Here is a 16,995-nt window from a genome sequence, read left to right on the forward strand (position 1 = left end):
CTTTAAGTTGGCTGGTTCTACAACAGTTGCACAATAAGTATGTACTTATTTCATTTGTAGTATTTAGATTAACCCGCTGTGCTAATTTGCCGTAGCTTTCCACCCAATTTCCAAATTCGAAGAATTAAACTCATCCTACAGTACAGAATAGAAGTGAAAAAAAAAAAAAAAAAAAAGAAGAGAAAACCAAGATAATACAACTAGTCCAGGTCCATTCTAGATCTCGAATGACCACACCGAATAAGAAAGCAACAAGCAAGTAAAGCATGATTCTAAACGAACGCCAATAACTTCATCGCCTGCCTTTGAAACTGAACGCTATGCACGAATGGCTCGAAATGATTCCTTTAACTCCGTAGTATTGAGAGTGAGAGGAAAAGAAATAAAAGAGACAAAAGAGCTGATCATGGGAGAGAAACATGATCAGATGGAATGGATCTGCGGGTTAAGATAGTTATGAGTTGCCTCGCAGATCCGGTGACAAGATGAGAGAATTGAGAGATGTAATCAGCCACTGTAACTTCATCAAGCATCGAACCACTTTCAACGGTCGGGCCTGCGGGTTGAGATGCAAGTTAAGATGCCACGCAGACCCAAACAGAGTGAGAGATATGAGTTGTTTGAACCACTATGACTTCATCAAGCATCAAAACACACTCCATGGTCAATCTGTTCGGATGTGCGGGTTGATGTGGAAATGAGACGAGTGCCTCGCAGATCCGAAGACAAGATAGAGAATCGGCACAACAACACTTTAACTTCATCGAAAGCCTTATATCACTCAAAGACCAGTCTGTTCGCGGTCTGCGGGTTGATGTTCGTATTGAGATGCCACGCAGACTGCGAACATGCGATGTATTATAAGTTGGACGAGTGTAGACTGACCATTGATAACCGAGATAAACAATCACTTCAACTTCATCAAAGCCTTAAATCACTCAATGGCCAGTCTGTTGCGGTCTGCGGGCTGATACCCAAGTTGCGATGCCACGCAGACTGCAAACATTGATCGAGAGACGAGAAAAACAACCACTTTAACTTCATGAAAGCCTTTCATCCAGTCAATGACCAGTCTATTCGCGGTCTGCGGGCTGATATTCGAGTTGAGGTGCCTCGCAGATCGCGAACATGCAAAGTATATTTTTAGTTAGACGAGTGACTGGTCATCGAGAAACGAGAGAAACAACCACACTTCATGAAAGCCTTAAATTATTCAATGACCAGTCTGTTCGCGGTCTGCGGGTTGGTATGCGAGTTGAGGTGCCACGCAGACCGCGAACATGCGATGTTTCTTCAGTTGGACGAGTGACTGGCCATCGAGAAACGAGAGAAACAACCACTTGAACTTCATGAGAGCCTTAAATCATTCAATGACCAGTTTATTCGCGGTCTGCGGGCTGGTATGCGAGTCGAGGTGCCTCGCAGACCGCGAATATGCGATGTTTTTCAAAGTGTGACGAGTGAAGCCTGACGAATGAGAATAATCTCAGTTGGGTTGGCCATTCGGCTGGCCGTTGGGTTTAGTATTAGGATCGTCAGGTTTGTCCGATGGAACGTTCCGTTTGCGTGCGTTGGCGCGACGAGCCCTCTCCTCGGCGTGATTCTGAAATTCTGCAATCAGGGCAGCCGCAGCACGGCGACGGGGACGTCCTCCAGGAGCTGTGTTGTAGTTTCGGGGTGGCGGTCCAGGAGGGGGAGCTACATTAAAAGCCTCATACATGTCTTTGGGTGGTTCGGGGGGACTCATCGCAAGATCTTCTGGAGTCGTGCGTCTGATCATCTCTTGAGTGTGATTGCGACGCAGACCGAGCTTCAGGATTTTCGAAGGGCTGGACCGTTCCTGCTGACTCTTCCCCTCGGCGGGCTTCGTTTCAGCAGGCTTCATGTCGGCGGGCTGATCTTCCATCTCAGAATAGGATCGCTTTCTGGTCGCTGCGCCCGCTCCTCCCTTCAAGGTCAGCTTGATGCGCAGCGTCTTGGGCGGCTCAGCGGGTGGAGTTGGTTCCGGCTCTGGCTCCCTCCGGCGTCGCTTGGGCACTTGAGTGGTTTCTGAGGCTTCGCCGCCGCGGCGCCGTTTGCGAGTCGGCTCCTTGGTCTCTTTGGCCTCTTTCACTTCGCCTGGACCATCTTTCGGGGCGGTTTCATCGTGCTGGGCGATCAAGGTTTGGATGTAGGCAGCCGGCATCATTCGATCGACGGCAATTCCTCTCTTGCGGGCCTCCTCCCGAGCCTTGATGGTCGCCTTGACCTCGTCTACATTCTCGAAGAAGAAAGGCATCTTGTTATCCTGAGGCAAGTTGCGCTCTCCCATGCGTGGGGGATAACCGAAGATGCGGTCCTTCTCGAACTGTTCATGAGACTTCAGACGAATTGGAGGCTGGGGGAGCAATTTGTCTCCGTAGGTGTTGTTAGGGCGGAACCAAGAATAGCCTTCGCCGACAACGACAAGCTCTTCGCCAAATTTATTTGTTTGGCCTGTAAAAACGAACCCATCCTCGTCAGTCCACCGGTGCGTCTCGGACGTAGAGATTGGCTTACTTGATCCCTCAACGCCGATCTCTGCCTGGGGCTGCGCTTCGGATGCGGCCTCGGTCACGGGCTCCGCCTCGGACTGCACCGCTGGAGTCTCGGTCTTCTTCTCCTGCTTCTCCATGTACTCCTTGCGTAGCTCCTCGACCCAGCCCTCGGCTTCCGATGACGGCTCAAATTCTGGAGCAACAGCTGCCGCGGCCAGGTCAAGAAGGCGATTTGCTAAAACTGCCCATTTTCCATCGATGCCTGCCTTCGACGCCTGTGCAATACCAGCTGTTTTCGCATTGGCCTGTTTGTTGGCACGCGTCTTCTTGACTGCTGCCTTGCCCTTTACTTCCTTGAGAGCAGACTCTGGCTTAGATGATGGTGCACGGTTTCTGCGGAAGCGCCTTTCAGATTCCAAAGATTCCATAGCCTTGATGGTAGGCTTTCGGGTCCTTCCAGATGTGCGCGCAGCTGACGTAGTGGTTGAGTAGCTGGCAGTTGGGGATCCTGGGCCCTCATTGGAGCCATCAAGACCAAATTTGTTTCCATACATATCAGCATGGTATTCAAAAGGAAAACTTTCGCCGTAGGGAGTACTGCGTTCGATTCCGGGGGTATCCAAGTCGTATCCAGACATGGTGTCGAATTCAGCCTTGCTGTCAAGAGCAGGGGTACTTTCAATGCTGTCAGCAACCTCGCGGCCAAAGGGTGTCTTTGAGACAGAAGGCGTTTCAAGAGAAGCGTCATCCACGGCCTGGCTTGCGGCGTTGATTGCAGACTTTCGAGTAGATCGCTGGGGTCGCGAACTGGTTCGAGTAGCAACCTGTGAATGGGCAGGCTTGTAACTGCTTGAATTCACTGCAGAGACGGGAGTAGACTGCGCTGATTTGGAATTCTGAGTCGCAGCCATCGCTCTGGACTTGCGTTCGGCACGACGAGATCTGGCAGTCATAGTACGAGGAGTAGAGTGAGGCTGCGTAGCAGGTGTTGCAAGCTTGGTGCTAGCCTCCTGGGCTTCAGCAGCTTCAGCAGTAATGGCAGACGCAGCAGAATTAGCGGGAGCTTTATCGGCTTTGCCGCTCTGAGCGTTGGGTGTAGAAGTGAGAGAAGAGGTAGAGTCCACGGAAGAAGTCTTCTCGCTGTTCTCGAAGCTGTTCAGCTTTGCTGGCATAGACTTACGCGTCTTGCGGCTGTTGGAAGCAGAAGAGTTCATGGCGGGAGAGGAGACGTGAGAAGTAGACATGGTGGGGTTTGGTGACGGGTTTTGAGTAGCAAGAGACTTGCGTCGATCTTTGAGTGTTCTTGACAGAAAGTTATGCAACGTCGACTGTGACTGTTGCTTGGGATTGGAAGTAGGAGTTGCAGGTTGCACGGTCTCACCGTTGGCTAAGGCCGATTTCCTGCCGCGTCCTCTTTTCTTAGAGACGCTGTTGGATATCTGCGAGGGACCACCAGAACCTTGTTGATTCGGGGTTTGGGCAGATTCTTGATTCGAACTTGTCTTCTCGTCTACAGTGGCAGAACGCTGCGTCTTGCGACGTTTGGCAGATGGGAGCTGTTCTTCGAATGACGTGGTGACAGGTGTAGGGGGCAATGAGATAGAAGAGTGGGATAAGTTCGAAGGAAGAGCTTCTGGTTCACGTGTTGTTTTACGTGATGCACGAGACGAACTTCGACGTGTTTCTCTCTGGAGATCTGGTTAGAAATCGAAGAAAGAGACGCGAGGCAGAAAGTTGCAGAAGACTTACGGGAGTCAAGTCGAGAGAGAGAGCAGCGGGGGACCCAAGTTCCCTCGCAACAGAAGCCCTACCAACCACTTCAGTGTTATTAGCTTCCATCGCAGTGAATAGCCAGTGAATAGCCTGATCCAGGTGAATCCCCAAGTCCCAAAACGGGATTCAGTCTTTGTTCGGCTTACTTGTTCACTGTTTCTCAATCACTTCAATCCCTTCAGCAACCCCGAAATACGGCTTGTCCCGGCCGAGTCCTGTATTATACAACCACTGATACTTCGGAGGTAACGGACAGAATGGCAGGCGGACTACAGTGTCTATTCCTGTCGAAATGAAGGTATTCAATCGGAAGGGTTATGCGACGGGGATTTGGGGCTTGTCGGGCCTGTGAGACGAGGCGAGAGTCAGTGAATGGAATGAGGGCCGATGGACGATTCGGAAAACGGAGGCAAGCAGGAGCGGCACCTCCTGGAAACCCAGAACACCTGGCATGAACCACCAACGGGGCACGAAGCAGTCCAACTATCTTCTCCACGTACCAATATCCAGCTATACTCGTTGTAATTGTAACCACAACCGCGCAGATCCAACTTGTCGTGATCGGAGACCAGGGTGGCCCGTCGGTGAAGCGGAGGCGAGGAGTCGGAACGTCAAGGCAAACTGCAGGCGCAGGGGGGCTCCCGGGGCTAGAGGAGAGGCATAAAAGACATGGCGCAAATGCAAAGGAGCGACTATTGAGCCGTTCGAGGATCTCCGGGATCGCAACAGTGGCAGACAAACCCGATAGTCCGGACGAGGGAGCGAAGAAGAAATGTTTGGCAGCCCGAACTCCATCGAGATGCCGGGAAATTAGGGCTTGCACGGGCGGCGGGCGGTCACTGGACCGCCGCTTGCCCCAAAGCCGCGGGCGCTTATCTTAGCGCATCTTCCGCTTCGGCCTGTTCGTGTCGTCGCTCCAGCTTCCCATTCCTCTCGCTATACCCCCGGTGTTTGGCCTTGTCGCTTTCTTCTTTTCCGTTCATTCTACTGCCTGGTCGCTGTGGTTTCGGTCTCTCGCTCATCATGCAGCTGTGGCACTCCGTTCTCCAGCTCTCCTTGCTGGCTTCTGCTGCTATCCCGACCGCGGCTGCCTCCGCATGGGGATTTACTGATGCCACCGTGTCAGTAAACACCAAAGGCGCTGGTGTCGGTGCGGGCGTAAAGGAGGTGTACGTTTCTTATTTTCTACGTCGTTATCTTGCTCTTCTGGAACCTTTGAACTGATGGTATCTCTCAATTGACAGTATCCCCGATAACAAAGCTCTTACCAAGCCCGTCGCCCTTGGAGTCGCCGATACCTTGAAAGTTACCTTGACAGCTCAAGAAGGACGCACCGGAAAGCACGCACACCAAGTGTACCTCCTCCTCCAGGATCCTGAGACCGGATTGGACATTTCATACCCTTTCAACGTCAAGGACAATGGCAAGTCCAGGCTTGACCTGGTAGGTGGCCTGCACTACACGCCGAACCAGCTAGGGCACAGCTGATGTATACTTCAGACCCAGAAAGACCTTCCCGTTCAATTCCTTTCCGCCTCCGAGCCTCTTGAGGCCCGATTCCTGATCGGATCCTTCGGCGAGTCAACCGCATACAATGCTGCTGCCTTCCAGCTGGATGTGACCCGTAACGCCGATGAGCCCGTCCCGACCGTCGAGGTTTCGCGGTATGGAAAGCTTCCTGAGATCCACCACATCTTCAAGAGCGACCCTCAAAGCCCTCCCATCGTGATTACGCTGGCTTTTGTCGCCATGGTGCTCGCTACTCTGCCCGTTCTGGGCGGTGTGGTAAGTTCTACTCTATACTTTTCTTTTCAATACGTCTCTGACACTGCTCCAGTGGCTCTTCCTTGGCGTCAACGTCAACCACCTGCCTACTGCCTTGAAGTCGGCTCCTATCCCTCACATTGTGTTCCTTGGCTCCCTCCTCTCCATCGAGGGCATCTTCTTCCTGTACTATAGTTCTTGGACTCTCTTCCAGATCCTCCCTGCTGTCGCAGTGGCCGGATCCGTCGCATTCGTCAGCGGTAGCCGCGCTCTGGGTGAAGTCCAGGGCAGACGGCTTGCCGGACTCAGGTAAATGCAGTACTGGACTACTGCTGCCTGAGAGAGTATTATTGAAGTAGTGTTCCTGTAGGGAACCAGGCTTGTGCAGACAAGCCTTACTGTATGAGTGTAGCAAAACAGACATGAATAGGACTAGCATCTACTATACGATACTTATCATAACACATCTCTATAAAAAAGTACTACCTAGACGGTCAGGGGTATCCCACCTCCCAAATCACAATAACAACAGCAAAGCAACAATATCAAAAGAACAAGTAAATAATTCGTAATGGCTGACGTCACCCGCGCGGCTAGTCCATCATCCCAAACAGGCTAGTCCGCCCGATCCTCTGCAGAAGGCAATTGAATCCATGTAAAACCGATCATCACCACCACCGCAATTATTATGCTTCCAGAACATCAGTGCTAAACCCCAGCTCCACCCCCAGATCCGCAATCTCAAATCCTCCAGAACCGCCAACCCATGGGCGCCTCATCCTCCAAGCCCGCGAGATCCGCCGCCCAGGCTGTCTCGCGGCGCCAATACCCAAAACAACCCGTTTCTCCTCCGACCTCCTCCCCAGCACAACCACCACCAGCATCTAAACCCACAAGACAGCAACAACAACCACAACCACAACCACAACCACCGCGACAACCGTCGAGAGCACCCCCCACAGGACCAACCTACCACTCAAAAGAACCTCCCTCTCTCGAGCGTTCATCAGGTACGTACATACACCTCCATCTTTCCCTCCCTCAACTCCATAAATCTCAAACTAACAATATCTCTACAAAGCAATCGACCTCGACGGCCGCGACCCAGACTTCGCCGCACAACTTCGCACCATCGGCCCCGTGACTCCTAACCCGACCTTCTCCCACACTAGCACGTTTGCGCGCCAACAACCCGCGCCCACCGTCTTCCCGCCTGCATCTAACCCGGCGTTACTGGTTTTCTCGGCGCGGCAGCGCCTCACCAAGGCCGCGGAGCAGGAGTTCGAGGCGATGGGGAGATCGGGGTTCCAGGGCAGGGAGTTTGTTGATGCGTTTACCATTCGGCAGGTCTTGTCGATGAGGGATAGGCAGGGATTGTCGGCGGAGGAGATTGAGAGGCTGTTGAGGTTGAAGAGTGGTGTTGTGGGTAGGTTGGGGGCGAGGGGGGTGGTTGGGGATATTGGTTGATGGGTTGAGATACCTGGTGTACAGGAATAAGTGTACGATAGGGAAGAGTGGATGTATGTATGTATGCATGGTTATGGAATGGCATTGTAATATTATGGATGGAGAAGTTGTTGTAGATGGCTTGTTTGGGGCCCGTCAGCGTGATGCGTAGGATTCAATATATGGACTGCATGTTGTTGCTAAGTTGCTACATTATAGCAGATCTCATGCGATTCTGTGGGGATGTGGAATTGGAGAATTCGAACTTCCTCTACAACATTGTCGGTCTTCAATACACCGGGTTTCAAATAGCCTTGATCGATTGGATCTGTCCATACGTCCCATTTATCCCGGTCCCTCATTTCCATAATATGAAGTGCATTCATCCTCGATGCTTGGTCCTAATATACCAGCCCTCTCTATACTTATGCCCTCATTGCACTGGAAATGCCTACTCAGGTTGCTCCTCGGGATGAGCTATAACAGAAATACGGATTCAGAGAATTGCCTAGGATAAAGCTGATACCAGGCCCTGTACACACTGGTGGCTTTGTTAATGATTTTATGGTTCTTGGGTATGGATCCAGTTATTGCATGTCTGAAGCACTCCAAAGCATGGTGGTGATGGATTTGTTATACTTCCTATGCTCGGTTCCTCACCATTGTCGCAGGATATTTCAAGCAACTACAAGAACACTACACTTCTTAGCATCTCAATTTCTAGCTATGAGTATGTGCTATAAGACCGCAGGTTTTTTAAGTGTTTGTTTTAGATTACATTTGTAGATCGTGTGTCTGATGTTATAGACTTCAGCCATTATATATAGTGATGCCGCCAGGGAAAATCTCGGTATAAATCTTGACATTATCATGATCTCAACATTTATTCTTCCGAACAACAGAACAACAAGCACACATAATAAAAAACAAAATAAAGTCTAAAAAAACAGCAAAAGAACCTATTTTGATCCAAGAACCTGGAAAGAGAGCGAAAAATCAAAAACATCTCCCCGACTGGGAGTCGAACCCAGGTCTCCCGCGCTTGTTCCTGTTAAGGATTGACAAGCGGAAATCATGACCGTTAGACCATCGAGGATTGTTGTTGTAAGCCCCCTCCAACTTACGCCATAACAGCCATCTCTCACTACTTCCTAAAACTACTACTAGAAGCACAAGGCCCATTGTCCTCCGAACCATGAAACCTACACCCCGAGATGACGATTCGACTTCCCCATCACACCCCCCTCTCCACAAAAAGAGACTCTCATAAACCATTCCGAAACAGGAGATCCCGATATTACCTTTTCAGCAATCATCAATCAATATCCGCCACATCAAATGAATGGAAATGGTCACAAGAAACCCCATCGTCGATGCTGTCGCCGATTTGCAAAGTGTGGGCCATCCATATAGGAACATGATATAACTGGATACCAATGTCGGAGAGATACGGGGGGCGTATACTGCACGCAGAAGATGGACAATGTCATGCACGGCTGCGGTGGTGATGCGTTGTCAGTGGTTCTTTGGTTGATATCTATGCTACTACCCTTTGGCATGTTGGGTCAGGCTGTTGGAAGTAGGATCTATGTAGGCAGGTAAACCGGAGGCAAGCGAGCCAATTACTGGACTTGTATGTATTTATGTGGATGGAGAGAACTTTAATACTTACTTAGCTACTACTACTACTACTACTACTACTAGTAAACTAGTAAACTAGTATAGGGTCATGCTGACGATCCGGGGAAATATCAAGTGACTAGTACGAACCAAGACCACATCATCCGGGGAAGGAGTATATACCAATGGGATAGATGGCGATAAAGGGATAAGCCCGGGATTGTCCGTGTATTGGGGGATATAGATACATGCCACGCTGATTGAGAAGATCCGATCCCAACCGAAGTGACCATCGGTCTCTAATAATTAGTATCAGTAGTAGTAGCCTCACCTAAGACACAAGACAAGACAGGTGATATTCCCAACAACGAATAAAAATAGACCACCAGCAAGGCCTAATCACCACGTGAACCAAGACCCCAGAAACACTAATACTGCAGTATCAAATAAGGGTCTAGATTATGTTCACGAATCGATCCCCTTGCATCTGGATCGAAAGACTAGGCCTCTGCCGCTTAGGCGATATGTTAGGCATCAATATGTTTTTACCTCAACTTCGAATAGTTACTGAAGTCAGATGGATCACGAGACTTCTTTCCGCGTTTTGTTTTTATGTTTGGTTTAATATAATGATTGAATGGCTTGTTTGGGTTTTGCTCGGCACATATATCCGTCTTAGGCTCTGTCTCTTCTTTTTTACATCCATAGATAGTAAGTAGAAGAGGAAGAGGACTGTCCTCTCAGCTAATAACTATCATGTATAATCCCCAAATAGGTAATCCCCGTTACTTTCTCGGCGAAGTCTGGGTTCATCTATTTCACTTTTGCTTTTGTGAAACTGCACCAATAGATAGACCTATCGTCCATAGTGGTGCTTCCTTCGTGTTGCGTGAGAGTGGCACCACATCACTATTTCGATACATATAACCTGCGCAAGTAGTATTTGGTTCGTATCTATCTACCTGGTGGGAATAGAAATAGTTTAAACCACCGGAGAATGAAACAAGGTAGCGAGCGAAGTTCAACCTTACTGCACCCAGTAACTACCAAAACCCCCACAAATCCAAATACATAAAATTGAACCCAATAAATATAGAAGCCCAGTAGATATGATAAGTCTATACATCAACCACACGTCACATCAACCTCTCTAACCCTGGTTCAGAACCGAATCTAAAACGTATGCAGTTATGCGGGGGATCTGGGGTGGGGTAGTAAGTAAATAGTTACCTCGGATCGATGGTGGGGAATATGGCAGTAGATAGGTCTTGGCAAGATGCCCAGGCTGGAATTACTAGGGTACTTAGTAGCAAGGCTTACGACTACGCTTACTACATTTATCAACTTCCTGCCCTATGGTAGGCTGGACTGAGCTAGGCTTTGCTAAGAGGTTGATTTCTTTTTGTGGGGTCATGTGCGATTTTCTGGGGTGGTGGGATCTGCGCGCTAAGTGGTGCTTTTTTTATAACTTTGTTTTGGGTTAGGGGATGTTCATTGGGTAAAGGTTTGATGGGGGGTGGTGGGCGGTTGGAATTATTTCAGTCTCACTGGAGGTATTATGGGATGGATATATTGGGAATAAAAATCATCTTGATTAACTAGATAGGTAGGTAGTAGGTAGGGATGATAGGTATGTATAATATAGGTATAGGTACAGGTGGTAGGTAGCAGCTCTAGGTACTGTTCATCAACCCGATCATCCCGTCCAGACACCAAACGCTAAAGGGGAAAAGAAACCACAAATTCGCCTCCTGATGGAGAGGTAGACGTCATGATAAACCAGTTATAGTGCAGTGCTCGCTTCCAATGAACGCCATGCGTGAATAAGTGCCGTGATAATCAGAGTGTAGTTAGAGGATCGGAAGGAAAATAGAAAGAGTATGACTGTTCATGTCATCACCATGCGGCGTGACCACCGTCAATGCGAAGGTCGCTACCAGTCATGAAGCTGCTGGCGTCGCTGAGGAGGAAGACTGCTGCACCGCGGTACTCGTTAGGAGCGGACAGTCGGCCGAGCATGTTCTGCTTGGGCCACTCGTCGCGGCGCTGGGGGAACTGCTCGAACAACTTCTCGACCATGGCGGTGACAATGTATCCAGGGGAGATGGTGTTGACGCGGATATTGTATTGACCCCATTCAGAGGCGAGGTTACGGCCAAGTTGGATCACGGCAGCCTTACTGGCATTGTAAGCGGGGCAGATGAGACCCTACAGCATCATGAGTCAGTCGTCGCACAGAATGTCAAGAAAAGGGAGAGTCAAAGCGGGGAAAGCAGTAGGGCTGGTAACGGGTGACAAGATGGGAACATACCCGATTGGCAATGGTGCCACTCATGCTCGCAATTAGGGCGATGCTGCCTCCATTTCCGAAGCGAATCATTTGCTTGGCGACTGCCTGAGCGGTCATGAACACTCCCGTGACGTTCACCTCAAACATGGTGTTGGAATCCTTGGCTGTGTATTCCAGCGCGGGGGTCTCTTGTTGGATTCCGGCCGCCGCCACCAGACCGTCCATTCGGCCTTCAGTGTTGGCAATGGTTTCAATCACGGTGTTCAGTAGCTCTGTGTCGCGCACGTCGATGCGACGGTAGTGAAGCTCAGTACCCAGCTCTTGCACAGCACGCTCCTGGATAATGGCGAATTCGGGGGACTAGAAGAAGTGCGCGTTAGAAGAGTCAATAATAAACTCCTTCTAGGACACTTACAGGCTCATCCAGACGGTCAAGAGCGTAGACTTTGGCACCCGCTTCCAGAAGGGCTTCAGCTTGGGTCAAACCAAGGCCACGCGCAGCCCCGGAGACCAAGACAACCTTTCCAGCCAGGCTGAACTCGGGCATTCTGGACTTGGAGCCGAGACATGGGCCATCCTGTACAACAGGGACCGGGGCGGGGGCAACGTCAGTGGTGTCGAAGGAAACAGACATTGTGGAGTAAGTGTAGATTAATGTAGAAGATAGATTTGAAAGACAATGTAATTGAAAGGGTTTCAGGTGGAAGATAGATAGTGAGTTGGGAAAGTCTTAATCAATGGTAGCACGCGAGTCACTGTGAAAGCAGAGGTGAGCGCGAAGAAGACTCAATTGCTGATGGCAGAGTTGTCAATGAGCATCGAGAAAGCCTCTTATATATTCGCGATGAGCCCATGGGTAGCTTCCTCAGGGGGAGTGATGTTAGCCCAAGATGGTCATGAGGGCTCATGTGAGCAACTAGAGATTGGAACCAGCACCCAAGAAAGATTAGCTGCGAGGGAGAGGTGGATGCGGTCCAGACCCAGGGAATGTGTGGACGGATGGGGATAGAAGGGAAGACAATTCAGGTTCCACCAAGAGGTCATTCGGTCCTTTCCATCGTGGCAAGACCTGCAGGCATCGTTCCGGCACCGAATGACTTCTCTATATCATACTGTACGGCAACTATCCCGACCAAACGTTGATAGCAGACAACCTTGATCAATGCACATCTCTAGAGCCACTACAGTATCAATTACTGCTCTCTTCAATCAGTATGACATCTAAACCAGGAGTATTTCCAGTTTCTCCCCAACAGTAACTGGGTAATGAAGGGAATTCGATAAAGAGAAGCGGGCAAAGTGACATGGCCAATGGGGATGCACGCCCGCGGATGACGAAGTTAAATCATCATGAAGTAACGATAGTCTTGAGGGCCATCGTGAGAAGTTCCCCAGAAGCATCTCTCTTCCAGCATCATCCAAGGCAAATTTACGGCCTGACCGACACGAACAACGGACAACTGCCGGCGATGGCTTTCCACTGGGCCACTATTCGTGGAGTGCTCGGCTTTCTCTTTTAGGCAATCCGGGGATGGGGCGAATGGGGGCGCGGCGGGCGGAAAGAAGCTCCCCCTCGACCACCACCGAAAACTGGGGATGAAAAAAGAATGACCCCGTCAGGATGACAGTTGGTCTGTCTCTGCCACTCCTGCTGATCACGGGGCCTGCCTGGGCGGTTCTGGAAGCTACATTTAATTCGGTCGAACATTCGACGGGGTGGTCACGGGTCGTTCGGAGATCGTCCCGGATCCAATGCCAATCGTCTCCAGTCCTCGTCCTGCACACTATCAGGCACCCAGCAGGGTACAGCATGTAGGGATGCTATGTATGCATTATGTACCTTCGAGATAGGGTGTTGGCTTGGACCATTTTTTCGGTTGAGACGGTGGCATAGCATAGACATTCTGCCCAGGGTTTTACTATCTATTTCACCTCGTTCGGACCAGTAGTGGCTCTGCATGGAGTGTGTGAACCCTTTTCCTCTGCCTGTAGCACTACGTTGAGATAGCAAGCTTATCACAGGCCCAGACAATCCTATTGGCCAATTCCTGTACTTTCCAGTCGTGGAGAGGATGCTTTTGGGATTCTCATCGCAACTCCGCGGTCGCCAACATCCCCATCCCCATCCCCATGCCTATGAGTATCTCTAGAACCCTAGCGATACGGATCGAGGCAAGTCTTATCAAGCACTTTCAGTAAGGTGAACACATCAATATCGATATCCGGTAAAGAACGTAAGCAAACAAACATTTTGTGTATACAAGCTAGCGCATAGATCTATATCAGGGGCCATTCACCCAAATTCATCGAAGCCACGACCATACCTTACTTTCAGAAGATTCTGCATATAGAAGAATCATTAACCACCATTCCAAGTGTAGATAGATACAAGATCCCTGCTTCCCTCGATGTGGTCGACAAGCCTAAACCAGAGTAGAGCAAGGAATCAGATCGGCCACCCGAAGCGGATCCTTGGGATTGCCATGTGACCATCATATTTTTCTTCGCTGAATGGAAGGGCCTCATCCCTATACCGGGGAGATGGACCGTAACGAGGTGAGGTGTCACCATCTTACCTTTCTGGGACTCCCGGGTGGCTTTTTCCTGCCTGAAATTAGGGGCCATTCGGCCCTGGCACCCGCATCTTCATCGGCGGCTGTATCAGGTCCCGTGAGCATTCTATTTTTCGTCTATTGATTGATGTTTTGGAGCTTAAGCTTGAACTAGTGCCCAATAACGTTCGTTCCGGTGCACGCGGGTAGCATATGCTAGCCTGCCTGACAACTGATCTTATTAGCTGTGCTATTGCTGGCGCTTTGCAATTCTCCTGTCTCTGGAATGGCATGAGAATAGGCTTGAATAAGCACCGAGTCCAGATGCGCCCATCGGATATGCGGCCTGCTTCCCTGTCGAATCCGGAGGATCCGGGAGTATAATCCGCAGAGATCCTTTTGGCATCTACAACTGTGCTTATGTGAAGATGTGTATTGCGTGCAGGATATGGATATTGAAAGATGGTTGAGACCGTATTGCTCGACAGACCTAGTCGGTCAACAGGTTGAAAGGACCAATGCGGGAGTGACGGGCAATCGGCAGCGGCAATGATCGACTCGAGGGTGGCAGGTTGCTTAGGGATCCCCAGGTTCCAGACTCTCCCACGGATAGGCGAGACAGTAACTGCTGGTCAGTGCGCGATGCGCCCCTGGCGCGCCAGGTGTCGAGGCCCCACGGAATCCAAGCATCCTACTTCCATGTGTACATTCGGTTTACTACTAGCACAATCACTGATACTATACTGTATATTTAAGAACTCAACCTATATTCTAGTTTCACACAGTGATTAAAATATCGGCACCAGGTTATGCCTGGCTGCGGAAGAGCAATGGTTAATGTTATTAAACTGGAGTCCAAAGAGTCATACTATAGAGAGCGCTTCTAAACGATGATAATGTCTATCCTAGAACCAGGGGAAAAGGCCAATTCGATAAAAGTAAACGTAATAGTGATCGTAGCGGTAGCAGATACTATAGTAAAGTTCTCGCCTAATCGTTGCTATCTATAGGCGTTCTACTATGTATAGATAGTGCCGCCGCGGGGGCCTGAGGCGTGTGACCAGCAAGAATTTCCCCAACTCCCCACTACTATCCCTTCTTTTGTTTCCCCACGGCACTCTCTACTGTTGATTTACAGGAAACCTTACCCCCAGCTGTCTTATCCCAGGACCGGCAATACTTTATTTTCCAAGGTTTTCTCCACCAAGCCACCAACTTACTACCGTCCTCCGTCCCTTCCGTCCCCTCTCATTCCGATTGAACTCCGGCATATCGCTGACGTGGCCTCGATTGCACAATACCTGCCCTTGCAACTGTGACTTATCTTCTTAGTCCCGACTGCAGTTAACATCAAGACTTGAGACAGATGCAACATATAAAACCGTTTAGCATTTATCGCACTATCATCTACCCCACCCTAATTTACGGCTGCTGTTCAGGTGATGAGATGCATGTTACATGCTAGAATCTTCCATGTGCATAGTTACTTTTACTTACCCCGGTCAGTCCAGACCGGTCGGCGTCTCTCCGATCGTCAGGTACGGTAGCTGGGATATGCTAGTCTGCCCAAGATTGCTGGGGAAAGCCGGATTTGGTGCTGTCACATGGTCGTTGAAGCCGGGTTGCTGATCTCCAGAAGATAACAAGTGCTCAGTTGGTAGACACAGCACTCGTGGCTCGTCATATAGTTTTTGGACACAAGATAGCTCAGATTTGTCCTTTGCTCTACTGGAAGGATGGCTATCATGTTGCGTCAACTGACTGATTTGGTACCTTGAAACATGGTTTGAAATGAGAGTCTCTAAAGCTACGAGAGTGTCATTTGTACTGCAGGATTCTGATACTAAATATCCTAGGTATTGACCGGAATGGCCCCGGGGTATCGTTCGCCAGCTGGAGTGAATTTGGCCAATATCTCATCAATCTCCTGCATCTCTTCATCCGTGATCTCGATCTGCTTACTGTTCTCCTCCACCCGCCCCGCAGTTGTGGCACCTGGAATAGGAATAATGGTTGGTACCCCTGGGCGCCTAGAGAGTGCTCTTGTCCAGTTGATAGCCAGCTGCGCTGGGGTACAACCCTTCCTCTGAGCGATATCTTCCACTTTCTCTACCAGCTGCATGTTCTTCTCGAAGTTCTCCCGCTGAAATCGCGGAAAGTCGAAAGAGCGCAACAGCGAATCTTGCGGAAGATCATCGAACTTCTTGAACTGACCAGTCAACATGCCTCTGCCGATCGGCGAGTAGGCAATAATCGGGATCCCGTACTGGGCGCACGCCGCTGCGACGCCGTTTTCCAGGATATCAGTAGTGAACCTATTCCAGTCAGCATTCCCTCCATTGCTTCTGCAACAAATCCCATACATACAAAGAAAGCTCAGCCTCCACCGCGAGTACCTTGGTATACTTGACAGCTTCATGGATGGTCTCAGCCCGCACCTCCGACAAGGCAATCCCCTCGATCTTGCCCGTCTGAATATACTCCTTCTCGATAAGAGCAAACGTCTCCTGCATAGGCACAGTCGGGTCTCGACGGGCAAACTCAAACATATCAATCTTCTTGCGACCTTTCAGCTGCGCTATGCAGTTATCTAGACTGCGGCGCGTATTCTCCGCCGAAGCATCTATCTGGTGAGTGTCGGGATTCACGCCGCCCTTGATGTTCAGGACTATCTTGTCGGCATCTTCGGGGTATTTCTCCAGATATTGCTCTACTAGGACGAGGCTGTTGTAGTCAAGTGCGCCGTAGTTTTCGCCGCCATTCCAACAAGTACCTATAGGTCATCGATCAATGTTGATTTAGATAGCTGTCTCCGGGAAAAGGAAAAGAGTAATTACATACATCCATTCTGAATTGCAGTATGCATAGCATCGAATGCCTGCTCTTGGGACGGTGGTGTCGCTCGCCAAGTTAATCCCATAAGGCCGAAGCCAATGGGGCCGACTTCCTTTCCGGCAATCTGGGGCATGTTGACTTTCTCTCGATGGTGTGGTTGGTGAGCAGTTATATGGAGTGATTATATCTCTGTTTTGTT

General features: G+C 49.9%; 5 protein-coding genes and 1 non-coding gene across 6 annotated transcripts; 2 read left to right on the forward strand and 4 right to left on the reverse strand.

Moving 5' to 3' along the window:
- Positions 1-1,486: 1,486 nt before the first annotated feature.
- AKAW2_51369A (putative GPI-anchored cell surface glycoprotein) lies at positions 1,487-4,436 on the reverse strand (the record flags this gene model as incomplete). The annotated part of the gene is made up of 3 exons (XM_041691291.1): positions 1,487-4,204; positions 4,266-4,333; position 4,436. Coding segments are annotated over 3 exons (2,787 nt in total).
- Positions 4,437-5,312: 876 nt separating this feature from the next.
- Positions 5,313-6,366, forward strand: AKAW2_51370S (putative oligosaccharyltransferase subunit ribophorin II; the record flags this gene model as incomplete). The annotated part of the gene is made up of 4 exons (XM_041691292.1): positions 5,313-5,458; positions 5,534-5,732; positions 5,790-6,074; positions 6,127-6,366. 4 exons carry the CDS (start codon positions 5,313-5,315, stop codon positions 6,364-6,366), a joined length of 870 nt encoding a protein of 289 aa, XP_041544791.1.
- A 453-nt stretch (positions 6,367-6,819) lies between these two features.
- On the forward strand, positions 6,820-7,520 carry AKAW2_51371S (uncharacterized protein; the record flags this gene model as incomplete). The annotated part of the gene is made up of 2 exons (XM_041691293.1): positions 6,820-7,063; positions 7,135-7,520. 2 exons carry the CDS (start codon positions 6,820-6,822, stop codon positions 7,518-7,520), a joined length of 630 nt encoding a protein of 209 aa, XP_041544792.1.
- Positions 7,521-8,505: 985 nt separating this feature from the next.
- Positions 8,506-8,595, reverse strand: AKAW2_t50015A. The gene has a single exon. It is a non-coding gene; the product is annotated as a tRNA-Asp (tRNA).
- A 2,420-nt stretch (positions 8,596-11,015) lies between these two features.
- Positions 11,016-12,043, reverse strand: AKAW2_51372A (putative short chain dehydrogenase; the record flags this gene model as incomplete). Its single annotated transcript, XM_041691294.1, has 3 exons — positions 11,016-11,327; positions 11,431-11,769; positions 11,825-12,043. 3 exons carry the CDS (start codon positions 12,041-12,043, stop codon positions 11,016-11,018), a joined length of 870 nt encoding a protein of 289 aa, XP_041544793.1.
- Positions 12,044-15,813: 3,770 nt separating this feature from the next.
- On the reverse strand, positions 15,814-16,929 carry PLR1_2 (aldo/keto reductase family protein; the record flags this gene model as incomplete). Its single annotated transcript, XM_041691295.1, has 3 exons — positions 15,814-16,276; positions 16,329-16,734; positions 16,803-16,929. 3 exons carry the CDS (start codon positions 16,927-16,929, stop codon positions 15,814-15,816), a joined length of 996 nt encoding a protein of 331 aa, XP_041544794.1.
- Between the last annotated feature and the right edge of the window lie 66 nt (positions 16,930-16,995).

The sequence above is a fragment of the Aspergillus luchuensis genome, chromosome 5 (genome assembly GCF_016861625.1).
Source record: "Aspergillus luchuensis IFO 4308 DNA, chromosome 5, nearly complete sequence".
NCBI classification, from domain to species: domain Eukaryota; kingdom Fungi; phylum Ascomycota; class Eurotiomycetes; order Eurotiales; family Aspergillaceae; genus Aspergillus; species Aspergillus luchuensis.